Below are 23,513 nucleotides of genomic sequence, written 5' to 3'. Positions count from 1 at the left end.
GTAGAAGTAGGGAGTTTGGGAGGTTGCTGACACCGATTTCTATGAGTGATCTTGTTGTTTGTGTCAATGTCGGTTATATAATGCGAGGCGTCTTCTGAGGCAAGAAACTTTGAAAAAGCTCCTTATAGCTGTGGAAATTCAGTACGTGCCCCCTGGGGCTACCATGGGTGTGTCACTGTGGCCATTGGTTATCACTTGGGGCCACTGGGTAGATGCAGCTCTTCAACGAACTTTTTTGACACAAACTTGTGTATGTACACTGGGTGTGTGCCACTGCATGTGTGCCACTCTTTAATGGACCTCTTTGATGCTGACTTAGGTCATGGGGCATCACAACAAGAACCTACGTAGTGGCATCTGTGTATGCATGTAAGTGAGCTGAAATTGTTTGCTTGGATTTTCTTTCCCTGACGACTAGTCCCCTTGTTGAATTTACTTCAGCCTGAGATATCACCTGTTTGACTACTGTTATCACATTATGCCCCATTTTGCTGTGAACTTGTCATGTTCTCTAGCTGGCAAGCTTGAATTTCAGGTACTGCACAGTGCTAAGGAAATTGATTCAGAGTGGGTGGTACTACCTCGGCTTTTCTTTGCAGCTGCGTGTTACATGAGAGAATAAGTTGTATGTAGATGTCTGTTCGAAATAGTATAGGTATTCAAAAGTACTTTCATTATGTTCTAGGTCATTGGTGCTGTCTGGCCTCCTTTGCATCATTTTTTGTAGCATGCTTGTTTACGTGCAAAAACAAATGTGGCCTGTTCTAATGCCTGCAAGGACTGCCCAATAGCTCATGATGTTTTGAGCCACTCAATTTCAGTCTTGGCTGCACTTGTGGATTTTCAACATCACTGAAGCTTGCAATATGCTTGAATTTCCTGCCAAACTGGTTTGCTTGTTTGTATCCAATTTATTGGATTATTTCACTTTCATTATGCTAATAGTCATTGATTGTAATATTATGCTGGCACATTTGATTCTGGAACTGTAATAAATTTCCAGACATTTTATTGCTTTGTCATAATTTTTGCACCTCGTTAGACACAATCTACTAAACACACAAAAAACTCCCTTCAACCTCGTAAAATTCCCAAAAGGTGCATAATAAACTCCCGACCTATCTGTAAAAGCTCTAATAAAGAGCTAAAATGCACTCCCAAAACATCTGTTTAAAACTCCCTTAATAAAACAGCTCCCTAAAGCTGTAAAAATTAACTCCCAAACATTCTCTTATATATTCCCATAAAAAGCAAAAATTAAACTCTCAAAATTAACCATAATTGCTCCCTTAAGCAAAGCTCCCAAAATATGGGAACAGTTGCTCCCATGTTTACACCTAAGCACTCCTACAAGGAGGCAAAATAATTTCCCAAAGGTCTCCTTCAACACTCTCTTAAGAAGCCAAACGTTTCCGAAAATGTACGTAAGGACTCCCATCGTTTCTCCTATAAATTCCCATAAGCAGCAAAATAAAATACCCATGTCAACTTGTAAAAGCTCCCAAAGCTCCTCATAAAAAGTTCCATAGTGCTGGTGTCCAAAAGAGGAATGAAAAACTCCCAACGTTCCCCATAAAGACTCCTGCAACCGCTCAGGGTTTGGTGTTTAAAGGAGAATTCAAAAACTCCCATAATTCCCCATAAAACCACCAAACACAAGGAGGTGAAAAAAAACTCCGTTCGAAGGGAGGATCTTGTCCTCCCTTAAGGGCTTGAGTTATGCAACGAGGCCAAAACTCCCTAAAAGGGTCAAACCTGTTTACAGTATACTTGCCCCTGCCGGAGAGCATGGGCTTAATTACGCGTAATAAAACTTTTTGCGTGGCCATGTAACGTTTTCTAGAACTTTCGGCACGTTTACGACCTCATTCTGCCAACTCTTATTTGCTGAGGATTCGTTTTAGCGCCATTCTTGAGCTGCGGTTGCAAGCCTAAGAGAAATTCGACCAATCGCAGGCGCCGACACCACCCTCTTCATGCGGTTATCGATATTCAGTGCAGTGGCTCCGGCCCGTCGAATCCCTCTCCAAGTGAGCATACTCCTTGCCTCTTGTGAGCCAATTAGATAAGACAAGCCGCTCAATGCAGGCAATGCTATTCCTTTTTCAAGCAAGCAAAAGTAACCTCCCATGAACGAGGGAGCATTTGATTAGTTTGTTCAGGCAACCCTGCGGGTGACCGCCCGATGCTTGCGTCGGCGGTTACGCAAATTTGACCTCAGGAGATTGCAATAAAAAGATATTGGAATAGTTTTACGTTAAACGGCCCTATATCTTTTCAAGCTGGCAATGCATAAATGGGCCGACTACGCGGAGCACACGCCCGCCTCGCCGGGCACAGCTATGATGGTAGCGTGTTTACATTTAGCACGTGGCGAGCTGCCCCGGTGTTCGATTTTGCTGACTTTCAGCAGCTTCGGTTTATCTTGAGATTTCAGCCCACGTGGCTTCCTATCAGGACCGGAACTACCTGGCTGCCAGCGCGGGCTGCCATAACTCTCAAAACTGAAGAGGGCCACTGTCGGGCCTGAATGGCCCATACTTCCACTTTTCGAGTAGTCCTCGTGACTGTCGTTATGTGACACTTCGGCAACAATAGAGGCGAAGATGGCGAAAAATCTAATCTTGAAAAGGGGCGCCTTGTGGCCGACGTATTTTCGCGGTCGCAGCAGATGCCATGCATTCCAAATGCCACGCACCGTAGTCAACGGTAGATACCCTGTCGCGCGCCAGCACCGACTTTTTCGTGCCACGTTAGATAAGACGATGTTAAATTTTTCTTTTATGCTCACCACCCGGTTTTTCTCCTAGCCTGCACGACACCACAACACAGGCCACAACTCTCTCGCACTCTGGCACGGCGCCGAAATGATGTCGTTGCTGATGTGGCTTCACCCTTCCATGCGCCCTTTGCATTTGTGCATGGAGGCCGCTCCGATCTCTAAGGCTCATTGTTCTGCTGCGACGACGTACCGCCGTCATTTCTGGAACACTACGTGTTATCCGTACACACGCAATAAGCTGGTATAGCTCATATGGATACAAAATGCACTATGCTTAAGGGCCGCTGAGTTGAGGATTTGACTGTACTATTTTAAAACGAAACTGCTGTTCAAGCGGGTGCGGTTTAACAAGGTTTTACTGTACGGGCAACAATGTTCCACAATCTTTCTTAGTCCATCTACGTCGCGATATAGATCAAGAAAGGTGAAAATAGAGATAGTGCGAATAGTTACGGGCCTACAACAGAACTAGAACAATGACAAAATCTGCCTTATGTTCACGATAATTCAACAGAAGACAAAATATCGCAATATGCTAATCGTAACCGCCCCATAATAGTGAAGTTCACCTTTCATAAAACAAAAGATCTTGTTCTCTCTAACGGCCTTAAATTTAAAGGAACAAACTTCAGCGTTGGCGAGGATTTTACGCGTCCTGTTCAATTGCCCCGCAGACACCTTCTTTCATTCGCAAAAAGCAAATCAGCACCTTGATAACAACGTTCAAAATGATGCAATCTTTCTAGACTACTCTAAAGCTTTTGACACAGTGCCTCATAACCACTTGCTAACAAAATTATCTAGATTGAACTTGGATCCTCTTGTAGTACAATGGATAAAAGAATCCCTTACTAATCGTTCCCAGTTCGTCTTTGTCAATAACGTCTCCTCCGAACCCCTCCCTGTCACTTCAGGTGTCCCTCAAGGCTCAGTCTTAGGACCGCTTCTTTTCCTAATATATATTAACGATCTTCCGCTGCATGTATCTTGTCCTATTCGTATGTTCGCTGACGACAATGTGATTTATCGTGCTGTGACTAACATCTCTGACCAAGCATCTTTCTAGAATGACCTTAATAACTTGTAGATGTAGATGTTAAAGTGGGGTGAGGAACGACTAGGTGCGATGTGCCCATCTAGAGCGGCCAAACCTAAGTGGCCACCTGTTTCGCCTACAATACAAAATACCTCTGCTTGGTTGTGTTGCTGGTCAGATATATACCTACAAAATAACAGAAGGTGCTGCTGTGCCAATATATTCACAAAAGTCCTACATAATTTTACAGGTGCCATCCATTAGCATTAAAACATGGCCTGCACAACAAGCACAGTATCTTCAGTGGAAATTGTAGTGTTATACCTTGCATACAGAAATGTAGAAACGTGTAAACAAGGCACCGTGCTAAAATTTGTCTTGTGAATTCCTACTGTGCCAACTGTGCAGATTGATGACATATAGTTCGATGTGGGAGCTGGCCCAATCCACATGTACACAAAGGAAAATGATTCACCTCTTAAATATGTGAAATGACGCCTAGGTAGGCACAATAAATTTTCAGCTCTGTATGCTTCAGTGTTATGCTAGAAGAAAACGTTTTTTTTAGTGTGTTGCTGATTCACAATTATATACCAACTATGCGTATAGAAGAAGAATCGGCAATCTTTTAGGCTGTGTGTTAAAATACCATGTATACAAACCAAGGGAAAACATTGGGAAGGCGGGAGATGGAAATTCAAGAGGATGAGCAAAACGAGAACATGGTGAAAGCAGGAGCCAACATTTCAACAAGTGGGCTTGTCTTCTTCAAGACGGCATATGCTTTCCTCATCACAGTTACAGATATTAAGAATTAGTTCAGTTGATGCCCAGCCTGATACTGCGTGATTATACTGACACATATGCATACAATTGTTTGTCCTTTTTCTTTGGATTGCATTTCACCTACTAACAACTGAAAGGTATCAGTCAACGCGAGATGAAAATAGTGTTGTACTTTGCGGAAGGTATATATGTGTGTATATATATATATATATATATATATATATATATATATATATATATAGCACCAGTGATTATGTTACGGCCTTTGACAAGTCATGTGACGCGCTTGACAAACCATGCTCACCGCTAGGTTGTGCTTTAAGTGGCACATGTTTTTTTGGGCACAGGTTTGACCAATAAAGAGTTAATGCTTTGAAGTGATGTTGCCAGTGTGTTATTCTACACTGTCACGACAACGCGACAATGCTCTGAAGTATATTTATTGATTTGACAGCAAGAATTCCATAGACATTTTCTGTGGCATGAAGGAAGGAGATGCAGATATGAATCATTATCATAATTATATATACATATTATTACTGTATTAACCATTAATATATGTCGTTGTACTGTGCGGTAGTACAATACATAGTATACCGATCAACACAGTCAGTGCTCAAAGTTACCCGGGCCTGGAGAGAGTCCGTCCTCTCTTCCATTTTCTGAGCAACGGCTCGGCCCCTCCTTTGCAGGTCAACTGTAGCACTGTGGCAACCATTCGACAAGCACTAAAAGTGATTTTATTTCCAGTAGTGCCTTCTGAGGGGAAATTCCAATTCTCCAATTTTTGGAATAATGACTTAAATAAATAACAACTCGGTTTACAACCTCTGTCGGAGCAGCGTGATCATGAATGCCTTAAATTGTTGCATAATCTAATTAACACCCCACGCTACTCATTAAAGAACAACTATCTGTGTCCTGATAAATTGAAACCTACTAGGAATAGCCACAAACTTAGCCTTTCACCATTTCAACCGCATATTAACCTATTTAAGTATAGCTTCTTTCCTCATACATTTGAAAAATGGAACTTCATTACTCCCAGGTGAAACTTGGTCACTGCCTTTAGAGAAATTTTTGTTAAGTTAACTTGATTCATGCTGTGTTTTTTTATATTGATTGTATCTTTTATTTTGAAGGTATCATGTTTCTTAAGTTGCTGAAGTTGATTTGTGCAGAAGAATATTTTGTTATATGCAGTGTACAAACCCACTCCTGTGATAGCCCAATTGGGCTGCAGTATGTGAAAATAAAAATAAATAAATGAATAAGTGATTAATCAGCTGATAGGAAATGAGCAAAAACAGGGCAACAGCTATATTGTCCTACTTCTGCATGCATTTCCCCAAGGCATTGCACATCACCACCCTTAATTGCTCGACTAATTAAGATTCTTGACACAGCTAGCATACTGTTTCATGAGTCAGTTGAATGTGAACCTACCTGTTCGTGAATTATTGAAGGTTCACCTTCGTTTCTTAGTTTACAAATTAATTTTAATTCGTTTATTTTTGCATTACGAGTACAGTGCGCTACCATGCATGTATTTTGTACACTTTTGCAGTAAGCAGGTGTGAAACCATGAAATATATTCTTGTAGTGCCCTGTGGTTCTGGGTCCTTTCGGCTCCTCTTACTACCGGTACCACTAGCCGTTACCACCAGTGGTGCGGCCGTTATGTCGATACCGCTGAAGTGCTTTATTGAGCGATATGTGTGAACGTGACACGCGCGGCTTGCCCGTAAATCCGTGCGCGTGCGGCGTCAACAGAAACACGCCGCTTTTCTTTTTCTGGTGAAAATGGGGCACAACATCGAATAAACGAAGCTTTTCACAACACGTTTACAAACGGACAAACACGAAAGAATCACCAATCTGACTCATCATTGACATGTCTAATTGACCAACGATTTGGCGGCTGTCCATTGTATTTGTTAGGTTGTTAATTATGCTGTTTCTCACTGGTCACCCAAGCGAGACTGTACTAGTAATCATGCAAGCCGTTCGTTTTCTTGCATTTCGTGACTCGTCCGGCTCCTTTTGCTGACGAGAAGCAGCCTAATACTCGCTCCATCCCCAGCAGCAATACTCTAGAGAACGAAATATTGTCCCTCTATGTAAACCCCATTCAACCAGGTTCAGTGCCCTCAATATTGAGCCACAATATGTAAGGAATATCGTTTAAAGGCCGCAGGCCAGCTGACAATGGACGTAAATCGGAGGGGCCAAAGAAACTAGACCAAAACATTGTTTGCCGTGAGTATTTTCTAAACAGCATGTGCCTTATATCTTAAATAAATAAATAAATATAAAGAAATCTAGACTGAAATAAATAAATATAAAGAAATCTAGACGGACATATGTTAGAACTTTGTTTCGTTCCATCCATATTTAAGCTCTTCTAGGTGGCGCCACAACAGCTCTTCGAAATGCACCCGGCGCGAATTCGAATCCACGGCGAGATTTGAGCGCGGGAAGCTGCTGTGTGCCGGTGTGCCGGGGTAGGCTAAACAGCTCAAACTTTTCTGTTTGTGCTTACGAGGCAGCAGTATTTGACAGAAAATAATAATACTTTGATGCTCTTCTCAAGCCTACAAACGAGGGCAGCGTGATTAACAACACAGCGTAATGCGCAACGGTGAACGCCAACGAACTCCACCACCAACCTGGACGAAGCATTTTGGTAAGCTTATATTTTATTTCTTGTTTGCAAAGTTTGTCATAGGCAAACAATTTTTTTCTTTATTTCTAAAAGGATCGCATTTGACTTCGCTATCGTGAGTCTCGCGTCGTGAACAACGCCTTCTGCGATATCCAGAACGTATTCATGTGCTCAGTGCGCATGCATGATGTAAGACGATACTACTGATATGGAATAAGCAGAACTGTGTAACCTCTATATCGTACACGGGGGAAAAGACGCGAAGATAATATGTCAGTTAAATAAAAACGACACGTCTCGTTTTTACTCGTCCTTTTGTTTTAGTTACTGTATATTTTGTTAATGTATCGTCATATGGTTTACCAGCCATGGCCGGACTTGGTGCTCTCGTTCTCGCGTGCAAATGTCCCGGTTTGCTGAGGGGGCACTGTGAGCAGCGCCAGACCTTACGCCAGACAGGGCGCGATTCCCCCGGTTATTGAGTCCCTGGCCAAAAACTTATTTCTGGTATAGGAAAAATTTTCACAGCTCTTCACTATAGCCACCGTGGTTGCTTATAGTGGCTGTGGTGCTGGGCTGCTAAGCGCGAGGTCGTAAGATCGAATCCCGGCCACGGCGGCCGCATTTCGATGGGGGCGAAATGCGAAAACACCCGTGTACTTAATTTAGGTGCACGTTAAAGAACCCCTGGTGGTCGAAATTTCCGGAGTCCTAGACTACGGCGTGCCTCATAATCAGAAAGTGGTTTTGGCACGTAAAACTGCATAATTTTTTTTTTTTGAGAGTCCACATCGCCTCCGGGTTTTTTATCACACTGCAGGCAGCTGCAGGTGGTCCCTTATCTCGTAGGCCGCACTAAGGAGCCCTGCAATCTGAGTCATGCTTCACTGCCAGTTACTGGTAATTGTGGCATTCATTTCAGTCTCGCTATCAAGAATGCTAGAAGGCTGTTTTGTATTTACACTGTATGAATCATTTTTTACGCAGCCCTAACTTTTTTTGTAGTTGGGCTTTAAGGGCTTTAAAACAGTAAAAGCCAGCAGTGCACACACTTAAAAGCAGCTGAAGCAGCTGGAAGTACTGCCTCATGAGCACCAAGTGACGCACTCACTGCAGAAGGTTGCCTGCAAGCATGGGCTCTGAGTTGTGCTGTTTGATGTTGCGCTGCTAAGCCTGAGGGTGAATGATCAAATTGTAGGTGTGTCAGCTGCATTTTGATAGGTGTTAAATGCATGTGTGCTGTGCATTCATTGTATGCACAGTAGAGTAACCAAGGGGGTCAAAATTAATCCAGATTCCGTCGTACTTCATGCCTCATAATCATATTGTGGTTTTGGCACATAAAACTACAGAATTTGGTTCAATTTATTAGTTGGTGCTCTTTGATTTTCCAGTTCTCTAATTTTCTTGCTTAGAAAAGCACTGTTCTTGCTACAAATGATCAATTTATTATTATGAAAGGATAACCTTCAATCTAACTTAACTCATTATTTTCCTTTAGTGTCCCTTTACCGTGCATTAAAAGCATGGAACACTAATACTTTTGCATTAATTTTTATTTGACTCGTGCTCAACAGCTAGATGGCATAGAAGCTGAACTACTCCTGTGGGCTTCAAGTTGATAGGTTGCCATATAAAAGCTTGTCTTCTTTTAGAGATAAAAACACCTGAGCCTAGTTTTCTGTCTTTAGATCGACTACTGAGAAAGGCAAACATCGCTTGCATGATAGATAAGTGATTAGTTAATTGTGCTCAGTTTTTGCCCCCACCCCAAAAAAGGAAAGTGAACATAATTGTATATTTTGGTTGCATAACTTGAAACTAGGAAGCGAAATGCACTTAACCATTTCCCTACTGAGGATGAGCAAGGCTTGTCATTTAAATTTGTGCCTGTACAACTAAGGCTGCACTGGGTCTATCAGAAGTAAAACCATAAAGTTCTGCTTTGCTGTTCATAGGGTTGGCTCCACTACGTACTTCTTTTTTAATGCATGATGATGTGGTGCAGTGTGGGAGGACTGCTCTCGCCATTCAAATATTATTAATGAAGATGTTTTTCTGTCTCTCTCGTCAAAAACATGTAATTTTTTATAAAGCATTTACCCTCGATTCATTACACATTGCGTTAGGTGACTACCGTATTTCCTCGAATCTGACAAGAGATGGTGATTATTTTTTGACACATGTCGATCTGAGAAGGACGTGATTGAGGTTTTCCACATTAGCAAACAATGTGGAAAACCTCAATCACGTCCTTCTCAGCTCTGTCAGGGCTCTTTGCAACTAACCTTATGTGCTGGCTGGAAGATAGGGAAACACCCATGGCTCATATGTGCAGCCAGATGGCTACTGTAGTTATTCTTCATGCAAGTTCTGGGTTCACCAACTCCCTCATTGAAACACTGATAATGGTCATGGTTAGTAATACTCGTTTCCATCCAAGAGCAAAATCAGCTTGTAGTTGGTGCTGGTCCGGTTGATAGGTCTTTCTCCTTGTTTTTTCATGCTATCATACTTCTAAGAATAAATAATCTTGCATACTATTGCTGAAAGCTGGGAGAGTTGATTATTGGCATTAGGAAACAGTTACTTGACTATAAGATGAAGCACATGAAATGCACAAGATGAGCATTGCACATGAACTTGTTTTAGTATATGAGTGCGATTATATGCATGCATGAAAGTCTCACATTTGCAGCAAGAGTTGACTATGCACGACATATAAGATACATCACTCATTCTATTTTGCGTGTGCCATACATCTTTTTCAAGTAATCAATTTTTCTATTCGAGATTTCAATAGAAGGTGTGCTGTTGCATTTATCGGTTTGTCTGGAAAGGCCCTTATATATCAGTGTACACTTTTAGCCTTATATCTTCTGAGTATTTTGTGCTGTTGTATTTTGCCATGTATTGACATCTTTTACAATGTCCTGCAAGTTTTTCAGACCTTGCTAACCTGCGCAGAATGCTCAACCTGTCTTTGGGGCACGTTTGAGTGCATTTAATGCCTTCAGCGGAAAGTGTTACGTAGGATAAACCAGTATTTGTGTTAATGGCAGGCTGCAGGAGCATCGTGCACAGATGTAGATGGTAACAGTATGTGGATATCTCGCAAAACATTGCAAAAGATGCCAAACTGTGCCAAAATTTGACTGTACACATGCACTTTGCAAATATAAGGCAGGGAAGTGCAGATTTGCATACTAGGCCTTTTCCATCCAAGAAACCAATAACTGCATTAACAAACCTTCTACAGGGGTCTTGAATAAAGAAGTTGGTTACTTGAACAATATGATGTATGACATGGGTGCATCATGAATCACAGTTTATATGTCGTGTATTGTGAAATTTCCTGCAAATGTGTCGTTTTTATTTATGTAGTCATTGTTTAGTGAGGTCATTTCATTTCCCGCACCCATTCTCTGCACATCATGTTGGTATTTTGTTTTGTCTTAGAACTGTAATTATGCTTCATAAAACCTTACATTGCTAAAATTTGACTTTGGGGCAGTTTGGTCTTTTCATCCACGTTCTTGTTTTTGTCATTTCCCTTACCATGTAAGCATTTTTCTGGAACACTTGCAGTATTTCGTCATGCTCCTGCGTTTAGAAGCCAGATGTCTGTCTCTGATTAGCCCAAACCACTTGAAGCATGCAAATCTGATGCATCCTCAATGGAACTCCATAGTGAACGTATTGCTAAAATATTCTTCAGGGGATGAAGCACTTCTGTAACTGCCGAGTTTTGCAGCAATAAAGAAGCAGAATGCTTGCATCTGTGTAATCTGTATTTAACTTTCTTTGTATCATCTTTTATCTGACTGTCTGTCAGCATGGTAACATTGCATATTGTCTTCTTTCTTAGCATTCATAGGTTCCAAATTGCTCCTATGTTTTTGTCCTCACATTTTCTGCAATATCCTTCACCAGAAGGACAACTACCAGTTCACCTAATTTACCACTTTTACAGGCAACCAATTACCCATAATAGTAGTGTAATGCCCATTGCTTAAAAGCTCCTAAACAACTTTGCACATCTGAAAGTTTCTTGAATTCATGCACGCAGGTGCTGTTTGTAATATGGCTGAATGCTCAAATGATGGGTTTTTCAAGCCAATGTGAAAGAAAAACCCCAGTACCTGTGTCGCTTTATGATGTTGACCTGTATTTATTACGTTGGTAAACTATGTGCACTCTGAAGATATGCGCATTACTGCTGGTGTTTTGTATAATCTGTGTATAATAAGACAACACATTGTATTATCAAGAACACATTCATTTTATTAGTTTTTTAATGTGTTGTCATTTACTTTCATTGTTAGTACTGCTAGGCATCCTAATACCTAATTAAAGAGCTTCTGCAGATATAGAGTTGATTCAAAATTTCAGAAACTTTTAATCATGCAGCTATAGGTTCTTTTAATGATAAGCTCTTTCTTCAATACAAAATAGTGGTTCCTAAATTGGTTATTCGTACCTACAAACCACCCTAGCTGGATGAAAATACTTTTCAGAAACTGCTCGAAGGTCTATTATATTTAATCAAGTCAGATAAGAAGATGCTCTTTGCAGATACATAACATTAATGGTCCATCTCAATTGATGAAACATTCTGGAAAGCCTTGTGGTCATTCATAGAAACACTTGTTTGTAGCTTTGTCAGTGCCGTAATGTTTCAGCCTTAGTCTACAAGATAACGATGCTCACACGATGTGAAATTTTCACAAAGTATTCTGTGTGTGCGTTCTGCAACATAAAAGGAAGAGGTCTGAACACTGGCCAAAATAGTTTAAAATAGTTATTTGCATTTTGGCTCCCCCTGGGAGTCTTGTTCACAAGGCTCCCGTGATGGAGCCAAAACGTAAATAACTATTTTAAGCCATATTGGTCGGTGTCTGGACCTCTTCCTTTTAGTATGCATCATCCCGACCAGACGGGCTTTTGTCATACTCTCGACTTCATCCAATCTGCAACTGTACAATGCGTTCGTGTTGTCCACTTCTCTGCTCTTGTGTCTGCACACCTCACCTTTTTTTTTGCATAATGAATCCTTAGCAACTAGATCAGCTTTCTGTCCTAAGGTACAATGGGCTGTAATTTTTCCTAAAATCTGAGGTGGCCAAGATACACTTGGCGTGATAGCATTGAATGGCCCAGCACTGTTGAATAATTCGTGATGCTCTGTTTAAATATTCATGTGGTGTCAGTTTGCAATACAATAGTACATAATCTATTTACGTTTGGTTTTTCAGGATGCTCCCTATCATGCACTGCCATCTCAACAGTACCATGGCTTTTTGTGTGGATTCCTTCCATTTTGAATGCCACCACTGCTTGCACAGCATCACAGCCTGCCTGCCTTGATCTTGCGGAAGAAGAAAATACAAAATGCCTATTTTTTTAAATGCGTGCATGGCTCCACGCAAGACACCACCTGGCGTCGGGGTGTTAGGTCTTTTTGCTGAGAAAATGTTTGTAATAATGCCTTGTGTGTGCCCTAGTGGCTAAATGTTGGCCTCTTTGCCTGTGTAAAAATTTCACGCTTATGGATACTGTTAAGGGTTCCTGTATTATTGTTATTACTTACAGTTTCCTGTTCAGGATTCCTGTATAGGAAATTTTTGTTTCATTATAAAACTAAAAATTATAGTTGAATTGCTGCTTTGTGTGATATGCAATATTCAGCCGAAGGTGGTCAGCAGAGGTCGAACAAGCGTTATATCAGGTGGACAAATTTTTTTGAGCAGGGGACTTCTTCGTTAGGGTAACAACTGTTTTCCTTGGCATTATTTATATAGTTCACTTTTCTCCACTTCATGGATATCCAGCAAAATGACTGTGTGCATAGGGAGGGTGAGGCAAGTTTAAATGCTCAACATGGGGATTTAGTTAGGATAGCAAGGTGTGTAGAAGTAGGGAGTTTGGGAGGTTGCTGACACCGATTTCTATGAGTGATCTTGTTGTTTGTGTCAATGTCGGTTATATAATGCGAGGCGTCTTCTGAGGCAAGAAACTTTGAAAAAGCTCCTTATAGCTGTGGAAATTCAGTACGTGCCCCCTGGGGCTACCATGGGTGTGTCACTGTGGCCATTGGTTATCACTTGGGGCCACTGGGTAGATGCAGCTCTTCAACGAACTTTTTTGACACAAACTTGTGTATGTACACTGGGTGTGTGCCACTGCATGTGTGCCACTCTTTAATGGACCTCTTTGATGCTGACTTAGGTCATGGGGCATCACAACAAGAACCTACGTAGTGGCATCTGTGTATGCATGTAAGTGAGCTGAAATTGTTTGCTTGGATTTTCTTTCCCTGACGACTAGTCCCCTTGTTGAATTTACTTCAGCCTGAGATATCACCTGTTTGACTACTGTTATCACATTATGCCCCATTTTGCTGTGAACTTGTCATGTTCTCTAGCTGGCAAGCTTGAATTTCAGGTACTGCACAGTGCTAAGGAAATTGATTCAGAGTGGGTGGTACTACCTCGGCTTTTCTTTGCAGCTGCGTGTTACATGAGAGAATAAGTTGTATGTAGATGTCTGTTCGAAATAGTATAGGTATTCAAAAGTACTTTCATTATGTTCTAGGTCATTGGTGCTGTCTGGCCTCCTTTGCATCATTTTTTGTAGCATGCTTGTTTACGTGCAAAAACAAATGTGGCCTGTTCTAATGCCTGCAAGGACTGCCCAATAGCTCATGATGTTTTGAGCCACTCAATTTCAGTCTTGGCTGCACTTGTGGATTTTCAACATCACTGAAGCTTGCAATATGCTTGAATTTCCTGCCAAACTGGTTTGCTTGTTTGTATCCAATTTATTGGATTATTTCACTTTCATTATGCTAATAGTCATTGATTGTAATATTATGCTGGCACATTTGATTCTGGAACTGTAATAAATTTCCAGACATTTTATTGCTTTGTCATAATTTTTGCACCTCGTTAGACACAATCTACTAAACACACAAAAAACTCCCTTCAACCTCGTAAAATTCCCAAAAGGTGCATAATAAACTCCCGACCTATCTGTAAAAGCTCTAATAAAGAGCTAAAATGCACTCCCAAAACATCTGTTTAAAACTCCCTTAATAAAACAGCTCCCTAAAGCTGTAAAAATTAACTCCCAAACATTCTCTTATATATTCCCATAAAAAGCAAAAATTAAACTCTCAAAATTAACCATAATTGCTCCCTTAAGCAAAGCTCCCAAAATATGGGAACAGTTGCTCCCATGTTTACACCTAAGCACTCCTACAAGGAGGCAAAATAATTTCCCAAAGGTCTCCTTCAACACTCTCTTAAGAAGCCAAACGTTTCCGAAAATGTACGTAAGGACTCCCATCGTTTCTCCTATAAATTCCCATAAGCAGCAAAATAAAATACCCATGTCAACTTGTAAAAGCTCCCAAAGCTCCTCATAAAAAGTTCCATAGTGCTGGTGTCCAAAAGAGGAATGAAAAACTCCCAACGTTCCCCATAAAGACTCCTGCAACCGCTCAGGGTTTGGTGTTTAAAGGAGAATTCAAAAACTCCCATAATTCCCCATAAAACCACCAAACACAAGGAGGTGAAAAAAAACTCCGTTCGAAGGGAGGATCTTGTCCTCCCTTAAGGGCTTGAGTTATGCAACGAGGCCAAAACTCCCTAAAAGGGTCAAACCTGTTTACAGTATACTTGCCCCTGCCGGAGAGCATGGGCTTAATTACGCGTAATAAAACTTTTTGCGTGGCCATGTAACGTTTTCTAGAACTTTCGGCACGTTTACGACCTCATTCTGCCAACTCTTATTTGCTGAGGATTCGTTTTAGCGCCATTCTTGAGCTGCGGTTGCAAGCCTAAGAGAAATTCGACCAATCGCAGGCGCCGACACCACCCTCTTCATGCGGTTATCGATATTCAGTGCAGTGGCTCCGGCCCGTCGAATCCCTCTCCAAGTGAGCATACTCCTTGCCTCTTGTGAGCCAATTAGATAAGACAAGCCGCTCAATGCAGGCAATGCTATTCCTTTTTCAAGCAAGCAAAAGTAACCTCCCATGAACGAGGGAGCATTTGATTAGTTTGTTCAGGCAACCCTGCGGGTGACCGCCCGATGCTTGCGTCGGCGGTTACGCAAATTTGACCTCAGGAGATTGCAATAAAAAGATATTGGAATAGTTTTACGTTAAACGGCCCTATATCTTTTCAAGCTGGCAATGCATAAATGGGCCGACTACGCGGAGCACACGCCCGCCTCGCCGGGCACAGCTATGATGGTAGCGTGTTTACATTTAGCACGTGGCGAGCTGCCCCGGTGTTCGATTTTGCTGACTTTCAGCAGCTTCGGTTTATCTTGAGATTTCAGCCCACGTGGCTTCCTATCAGGACCGGAACTACCTGGCTGCCAGCGCGGGCTGCCATAACTCTCAAAACTGAAGAGGGCCACTGTCGGGCCTGAATGGCCCATACTTCCACTTTTCGAGTAGTCCTCGTGACTGTCGTTATGTGACACTTCGGCAACAATAGAGGCGAAGATGGCGAAAAATCTAATCTTGAAAAGGGGCGCCTTGTGGCCGACGTATTTTCGCGGTCGCAGCAGATGCCATGCATTCCAAATGCCACGCACCGTAGTCAACGGTAGATACCCTGTCGCGCGCCAGCACCGACTTTTTCGTGCCACGTTAGATAAGACGATGTTAAATTTTTCTTTTATGCTCACCACCCGGTTTTTCTCCTAGCCTGCACGACACCACAACACAGGCCACAACTCTCTCGCACTCTGGCACGGCGCCGAAATGATGTCGTTGCTGATGTGGCTTCACCCTTCCATGCGCCCTTTGCATTTGTGCATGGAGGCCGCTCCGATCTCTAAGGCTCATTGTTCTGCTGCGACGACGTACCGCCGTCATTTCTGGAACACTACGTGTTATCCGTACACACGCAATAAGCTGGTATAGCTCATATGGATACAAAATGCACTATGCTTAAGGGCCGCTGAGTTGAGGATTTGACTGTACTATTTTAAAACGAAACTGCTGTTCAAGCGGGTGCGGTTTAACAAGGTTTTACTGTACGGGCAACAATGTTCCACAATCTTTCTTAGTCCATCTACGTCGCGATATAGATCAAGAAAGGTGAAAATAGAGATAGTGCGAATAGTTACGGGCCTACAACAGAACTAGAACAATGACAAAATCTGCCTTATGTTCACGATAATTCAACAGAAGACAAAATATCGCAATATGCTAATCGTAACCGCCCCATAATAGTGAAGTTCACCTTTCATAAAACAAAAGATCTTGTTCTCTCTAACGGCCTTAAATTTAAAGGAACAAACTTCAGCGTTGGCGAGGATTTTACGCGTCCTGTTCAATTGCCCCGCAGACACCTTCTTTCATTCGCAAAAAGCAAATCAGCACCTTACTCCCTGCTCTTTAAAACTCTGTTTATGGGTAAGAAGCGCAATGTTTTCTATGAACGCACACAGAGTGTGAATGAATTGCAATAGCAGCCAACTCGACGCGGGACCGCCCTACGGTATCGACACGAGCTAACCTCTACCTTTCCGTAATCTTTGCCAACGCACGCAGCTTCCTCCCTAAACGCGATATTCTGTCTAACCTCGTGTTGTCGTCGAACAGTAATTTGCTGATAATAACTGAAACCTGGCTCACTGACGATTGTTGTCGTCGAACAGTAATTTGCTGATAACTGAAACCTGGCTCACTGACGATATTACCGATACTGAGGTTCTTGCTGACTTGCCGAATTTCTGCCTTTTCCGGAAAGACCGCAAAATCTCACGAGCTGGTGGTGTGCTAATCGCCGCGCATCACCATTTATCGTGCACGCTTGCAACCATTGAGACTTGCTTAGCAATAATATGGCTAATCTGCCACGCTTCACCACAGACTGTTCTCTTGGGCGTTTCTTACAGCCACCACATAACACTACTGATCTTTCGCATAAACTTGATAACATCTTGAGCAAACTTAGTGAAAAACACCCTAACGCAGAAATCCTGCTTTTCGGTGACTTTAATTTTCCGCAAATCAACTGGACTACCAATAGTGCTTTAATCATAGGCAATGAAGCTGCTAAAGAATTTGTTAATATGTGTCTTAATTTCAGTCTAACTCAACTTGTGCCAGAGCCTACACGGGTTACAAAAGACACATCTAATGTACTCGCCCTTATACTGAGCAGCCATCCTGACAGTCTATCATCCATAACTTACCTCCGTGAGGTAAGTGATCATAATGTAATCTATGCCACCTTCAACTTTCAACCCATGCGACTACCAAAATCTAGCAAAACTATATGCCTAGATGATAAAGGGTACTACGAAGATATTAATTACGAGTTAGGTGAGCTCTTTTCTACTATTGAGACATTATTCCATATGCGCTCACCTCAACAAAACTGGACACTATTTAAAAATAAAATTAATGAACTCGTAAAGAAACATATACCAAGAATGACTATGCACACTAACCGAAATAAGCCATGGTTCACCAGAGCTTTAAGGAAGCTTGAAAACCAAAAGAAACGTCGCTTCCGGCTAGGCACTCCTCTTGGAAGCACCGAGGCTTGGTCAAAATACTACACGGCAGAGAACGCCTACCTGAGTGCCCTTCGCACTGATAAAAAATCTTTTTAGAACGTCGACCTGCCCCAGCTACTTACTCAAAATCCTCGGCAGTTCTGGCGCATTTTAAATCCCCAAGAAGGTCGTACCATCAGCGTGACGAATGCAGCAGGCGACACCGCCACGGACGCCGAGTGCGCTGATATATTCAACACAGCATTTTTTTCCGTGTTTACAAAAGAAACTACCGCTCCAGACTTTCCACTACCTACTAACATAACATCAAATATGCCACCCATTGTATTTTCGGTTGATGGTATACTAAATATCATTGAAAAAAAATTATGTACGTCTTCTGGTGTAGACGAAATTAACTCAAAGATCCTAATGAATACTACGCATATATCCGCGGAGTTTTTCACTCTGTTGTTCACGCAATCATTGTCTACAGGTACTTTACCGGATGATCGGAAAGTGGGAAAGGTCGTTCCAGTATTCAAAGCAGGTAATAAAGACTCCCCCTTAAACTACCGCCCCATTTCATTAACTAGTGTTCCTTGCAAAATCATGGAACATGTCATATACTCGCATATCATGAACTTTTTAGACTAGGAAAACTTCTTTCGTCCATCACGACATGGTTTTCGTAAAGGGCTTTTATGTGAAACACAACTAGCTATCTTCCTTAATGATCTCCACGTTAATCTTGATAACAACGTTCAAAATGATGCAATCTTTCTAGACTACTCTAAAGCTTTTGACACAGTGCCTCATAACCACTTGCTAACAAAATTATCTAGATTGAACTTGGATCCTCTTGTAGTACAATGGATAAAAGAATCCCTTACTAATCGTTCCCAGTTCGTCTTTGTCAATAACGTCTCCTCCGAACCCCTCCCTGTCACTTCAGGTGTCCCTCAAGGCTCAGTCTTAGGACCGCTTCTTTTCCTAATATATATTAACGATCTTCCGCTGCATGTATCTTGTCCTATTCGTATGTTCGCTGACGACAATGTGATTTATCGTGCTTTGACTAACATCTCTGACCAAGCATCTTTCTAGAATGACCTTAATAACTTGAAGGACTGGTGCAACCGTTGGCAAATGGCCTCGAACCCTAACAAGTGCAAATTTATTTCAATTTCCCGCCGTCGTAATCCTTATTTGTCTACTTACACAATTGCAAACGTCCCACTAGTATCAGTTCTAGCCTATAAGTACTTAGGCGTAACCCTGTCCCACGACTTTTCCTGGAATGCGCATGCGACTAACGTAATCTCGTCAGCAAACAAGTCCCTTGGGTTCATGAGGCGTCATCTTCGTCATGCTGCACAGCACGTCAAACTACTCGCATACAAATCATTTGTCAGACCACAACTGGAATATGCCGCCGCCATCTGGAACCCTCATCAAACATATATCATCAATGCACTCGAGTCGGTTCAAAATCGTGCGACTACATTCATCCATTCTTCATATTTATATAACATCAGCATTTCACACTTAAAAGCACAATCTAGCTTGGCATCTCTTGCTTTTCGTCGTCGCATCGCCACGCTCTCTCTTTATCACACATTTTTTTACAGCTCACTAAGCCACCCGCCTTACGTCACAACATCATGTTCGCACATATCACAACGCAGCAGCCATCAACTCCAAGTTTCTCGTCCTCGAACACGAACTGTCACTCTTCAATCATCATTTTTTCCTCGAGCTGCCAAGGACTGGAACGACCTACGCATTAATGTCGCTGCATCACATGTCATTCACAATTTCAAGGAACTGTTGAAACTTGTATTTTAATGTAACACCTGCCTTTTCTTATGTTCACATGTTCACCACCCCTTATGTAATACCCCGAATGTGGTCTTTAAGGTATTAAAATGAAATGAAAATGAAATGAAGTGAAATGCAGCTGACCTTTAGGTCACTATAAAAATCTTGTATAGTTTGCTAATTGTGAGCCTTTAGAAAGCAAACAAACGTCGTGGCATTTGCCCGTATGACTTCGTCATTTCAATATTAGGGGCATCTGCTCAGACGCCAGGACTCTCACGCTGAATTTGGAACGGGTCGCCACCATCCAAAAGGCAGCATAGTATGTTAACAAAAAGACATCGTTTCTTCCTGAAGTTTCAATCACGGGATCTGTTCTTGTTGTACTTGAAAATTAGCTCTGTTTATGTGTGTACGCGCTCTTCCTTACATCCATGACGAGTTGCGTCACGCTGAATACTATTCATGATGGCATCCCAAAAACCCAAAACTGATCCAACAGCCATAATGTCAGTGAAATATCGCCTAGTTTCAGTAGAATATAGTGAATCAAAATGTTGCCCATATTGTTTAAAAATCCTAAACTGGCCATATGACAAATTCCTGCAATGTATAGATAACGTGATGGATCGCCTCAAGGTGATCTATTCGTTAGATTTTGTGGAATGCCACCTGCTTCTATCGGGTCTTTGGCAATGTTACATTCGATGATGTTTATATAAGGTGCAGACGTGACACTGGTAATTTCAAATACGCTTTCTCACAAGTTATCCTTCTCTCATATTTGTGTTACGTATACGCTGCTGGCCTGATTGAGTCCTCCGGTGATTCTAATAGCTGCATGCACTGATTCAAACACAGCGATTACAAAAGTAGACAAATCACAGTGAAAAATACCAAGCTCGCACTCCACGAAACACGAGCATGACATGTTTTAGTTAAATTAGCGACTTCAGAAACGTTAAAGAGCTCATCATAGTGCAAATGCGGACTTTGCATCTTCGTACGTGAATATTCCTTAAGGTGTACAGTTTACGCACCAGTATAGCGTTGTCGTGTCGAAAGTGTTGTATGAAGCCAGTGAGTGCAACTGGCCCAGGCCGATGGCTAGGCCCGTCAGCACATTGAAGGCCGCGTCCGACCATGCCTGCATTTAATGAAAAATGCAGTCTTAAAAATCAGGCATAAAACGGTGCTACAGACACATAAGTAATGCACTCACGGGCACATCTTTAAGTGTCCTGTGAAATATGAAATTTATCAAACAGCACATTCGATGTGATGTGAAACCTGGAAAGGCAGCTGCCAGTTGCCGATACTTCGGCCGATGCAGAGCAGCCATCCTTGCACGATATCAAAGTTGCAAGTCCCGTGGCAGAGCATTTGATATATCGTTACAGAGTACAAGCGTTGTATGTCAATAGCTCCGAGTCTATACAATGCTGAACCGACAGACGGCAGGGTTGAAATTCCAATACTTAGGTATTCTGCTTGTACAATGGTGTAACCTAGCCACCTCGAGTCAGTAAGAAGCATGAATGCATCACAAATAAATACTTATATTCCGTATGGCCGGAGAAACGCCGCACTTCCACGTTTAGCATTCGTGACTCCGAAGAGAACAGCTGTGCGTTGTTTAGAAAGCTCATGAAATTCTTGTGATTATAGAGAACAATATTTACACAGTTTCAGTTTCACGTATTTATGCATACCACGTTTATGAGCTTTTTCTCTGTGTACGTCGAAAGCAGTCCAGTTTCCAGTTTTGCGCAAAGTTCGGGTGTTACAAGAATCACTTGCGGGAAAAAAACCGCCCACACACTACAGAACAGCACATGACTACACAATAGCAAGGAAGACACGCCTAACATGGCCCGAAAAGCTTAAGCTGAAGCAAGTCGCCCAACATTATGTCATGGCCTGACAGATAGACTGCGTTACTACGGCGCGTGAAATTTCCTTAAGGGCAATCATTGAGGCGCAATGAATGTTGGTGCATTCGGCTCGTAATGTACCTGAATTTGAGAATTTGGGGCGCACTGTGGCGATACAAGGTGGTAATGTGGACTGATAGACGCACAGTACCTGTACAACTCCATATCAAAACAACAATTTATAATTGATTTCCAATTTGAATGTATTCCCCTGGCAACACAACTTGAATCTTGCAGAGTGTATCCTGTATGCACACTGCCCCGATCTTCTATTTCCCTCGTGTCGTCGAACTGTATTCATGATAAGTATCTGTACTACTTTGCTACACTCCGTATGTACTGGTTTGAGGTTATAGAACATGAGCACTTTTTCAACATTAAACCCTTATGTTATATAAGGTGCAGACGTGACGTCTAGATAAGATTGGACATGCTTATTGCATTCTATGATATCGCTGTGAAACATGTGCCGATAAGCACCAGCCACTTTTTCAGTGCGTGCGCGCGCCCGCATTGCCGACGTTTGAAGAGGCCGAGTGCTCGCTTCCATGGAAGAGCCTTCTGACTCGAAGCTATCTATACCGGATTCATTTGCCTTTGCTCAACTGCCCAGCAAACGATTTCGTCTGCTGCCGTCGTTTCCACGAAGGTGTCCGGCTTTTGAGGAGACTTGCATGAACTACTACAGGAGAAACCGTTTAGCCATACGCTGCAAAGTGTTAGTGGAAGTTGGCGAGCTCCTAAGTTCCGAAGCCAACTTTGACCTCCTGGACGTGTAAGTCTCGACGAGAGAAAAAATAGTCGCGTGTGGATTATGCAAATTCAAATAAAGCACGCTCGATTAGATCGAAAAGTAGACAGCAGAGCACAACCAGACGATGTCTTTTGGGCTGCTACCTCAAGATGCATCCGAAGCTGCTGCTTAGTCGAAATGGCGCGGTGCAGTTCAACACATCAGGGTTATCCCTATTGAAGTGGCACTGAATGATCAGACCTTCGTGCTGGACCTTTCGTCTTGCGATGCATGGTTTTGAAGTAGGCGAGCACTTTGGACTTGTGCAGCGAGCACAAAGCGTCTCCAAAGAGCCGCAATGCGGACATTCTTCACGAATTTCGTCACCTGTTTACCGGAACGGGGTGCGTTCAGCACGTCTACAAGATCGTGCTTCGCGATGGCGCCGTTCATCCAACCACACTGCAAAAAAGTTTACACCCTTAAGGGTGTTTGATTTTGACACGGGTAAAGCCCCTACCGTTAAGGCCTAACAAAAATACGTTTAATGATCAATTTGTTGTCGTTTAAGGATCAAATTATTCTTGGGAACCAATTATGGCATCTTGTTTGCTGACTTTGTCATGCAAGTAAGCATGATGACAGCTCGGCCAGGCGACATAAAAAGTGCATTAAATAAAGTTTCATACTTATTATCTGCAAACGTCTCCTGTCGGATATTTCTGTGCGCTCAAGGATGTCAGGACGATTACATAGATTTCAACTACTTCTTTTGTCATCGCACGTCTAGTTAGAGCACCATTGTCGTCCTCTATAAATGTTTGCAAGGGTCTAAGAGTAGGCGTGTTTACCGTAGAACATATGAGCACCCTTAAGCGTGTAAACATTCTTACGGTGCAGGCAGCAAGGAGTGTACCTGTGGGCTTGCAAGAATCGCTCAACATGTAACTGGAACACATGAATCGTGTAGAAATTATCACGAAAGTAACGAAACAAATATATTCGGAACTTTTACGTGGCAAAACCACGATGCAATTATGAAATATGTCGTAGCGGTGACTGGGCCGCATTTCGTGCTAGTTATGGTTCTTTAACGGCACCCAACGCACGGGACACGGGCGTATTTTGCATCCCACCCTCGAAATGCGATCGCCGCCGTAAGGATCTGAGTGTGCGGCCTCCGGCCTGGCAGGGCAACGCTAACGATAAGATATCCAGGTGCGCACACAAAT

The 23,513-nt window shown here is 42.4% G+C and overlaps 1 protein-coding gene across 3 annotated transcripts in view; it reads right to left on the bottom strand.

The window, feature by feature from the left end:
* Positions 1-23,513, bottom strand: part of LOC135920434 (sodium-dependent proline transporter-like) — a 159,035-nt gene that overhangs the window by 97,773 nt on the left and 37,749 nt on the right. For all 3 annotated transcript variants that reach the window (XM_070532798.1, XM_070532800.1, XM_070532799.1), the window contains exon 9: positions 20,655-20,761. In XM_070532798.1, the coding sequence (XP_070388899.1) occupies positions 20,655-20,761 (107 nt within the window). The remainder of the gene's footprint in view (positions 1-20,654; positions 20,762-23,513) is intronic.

The sequence above is a fragment of the Dermacentor albipictus genome, chromosome 2 (assembly GCF_038994185.2).
Source record: "Dermacentor albipictus isolate Rhodes 1998 colony chromosome 2, USDA_Dalb.pri_finalv2, whole genome shotgun sequence".
Lineage (NCBI taxonomy): Eukaryota > Metazoa > Arthropoda > Arachnida > Ixodida > Ixodidae > Dermacentor > Dermacentor albipictus.
The sequence above is the reverse complement of the archived record's forward strand: the minus strand, read 5'-3'. Positions and strand labels throughout refer to the sequence as shown.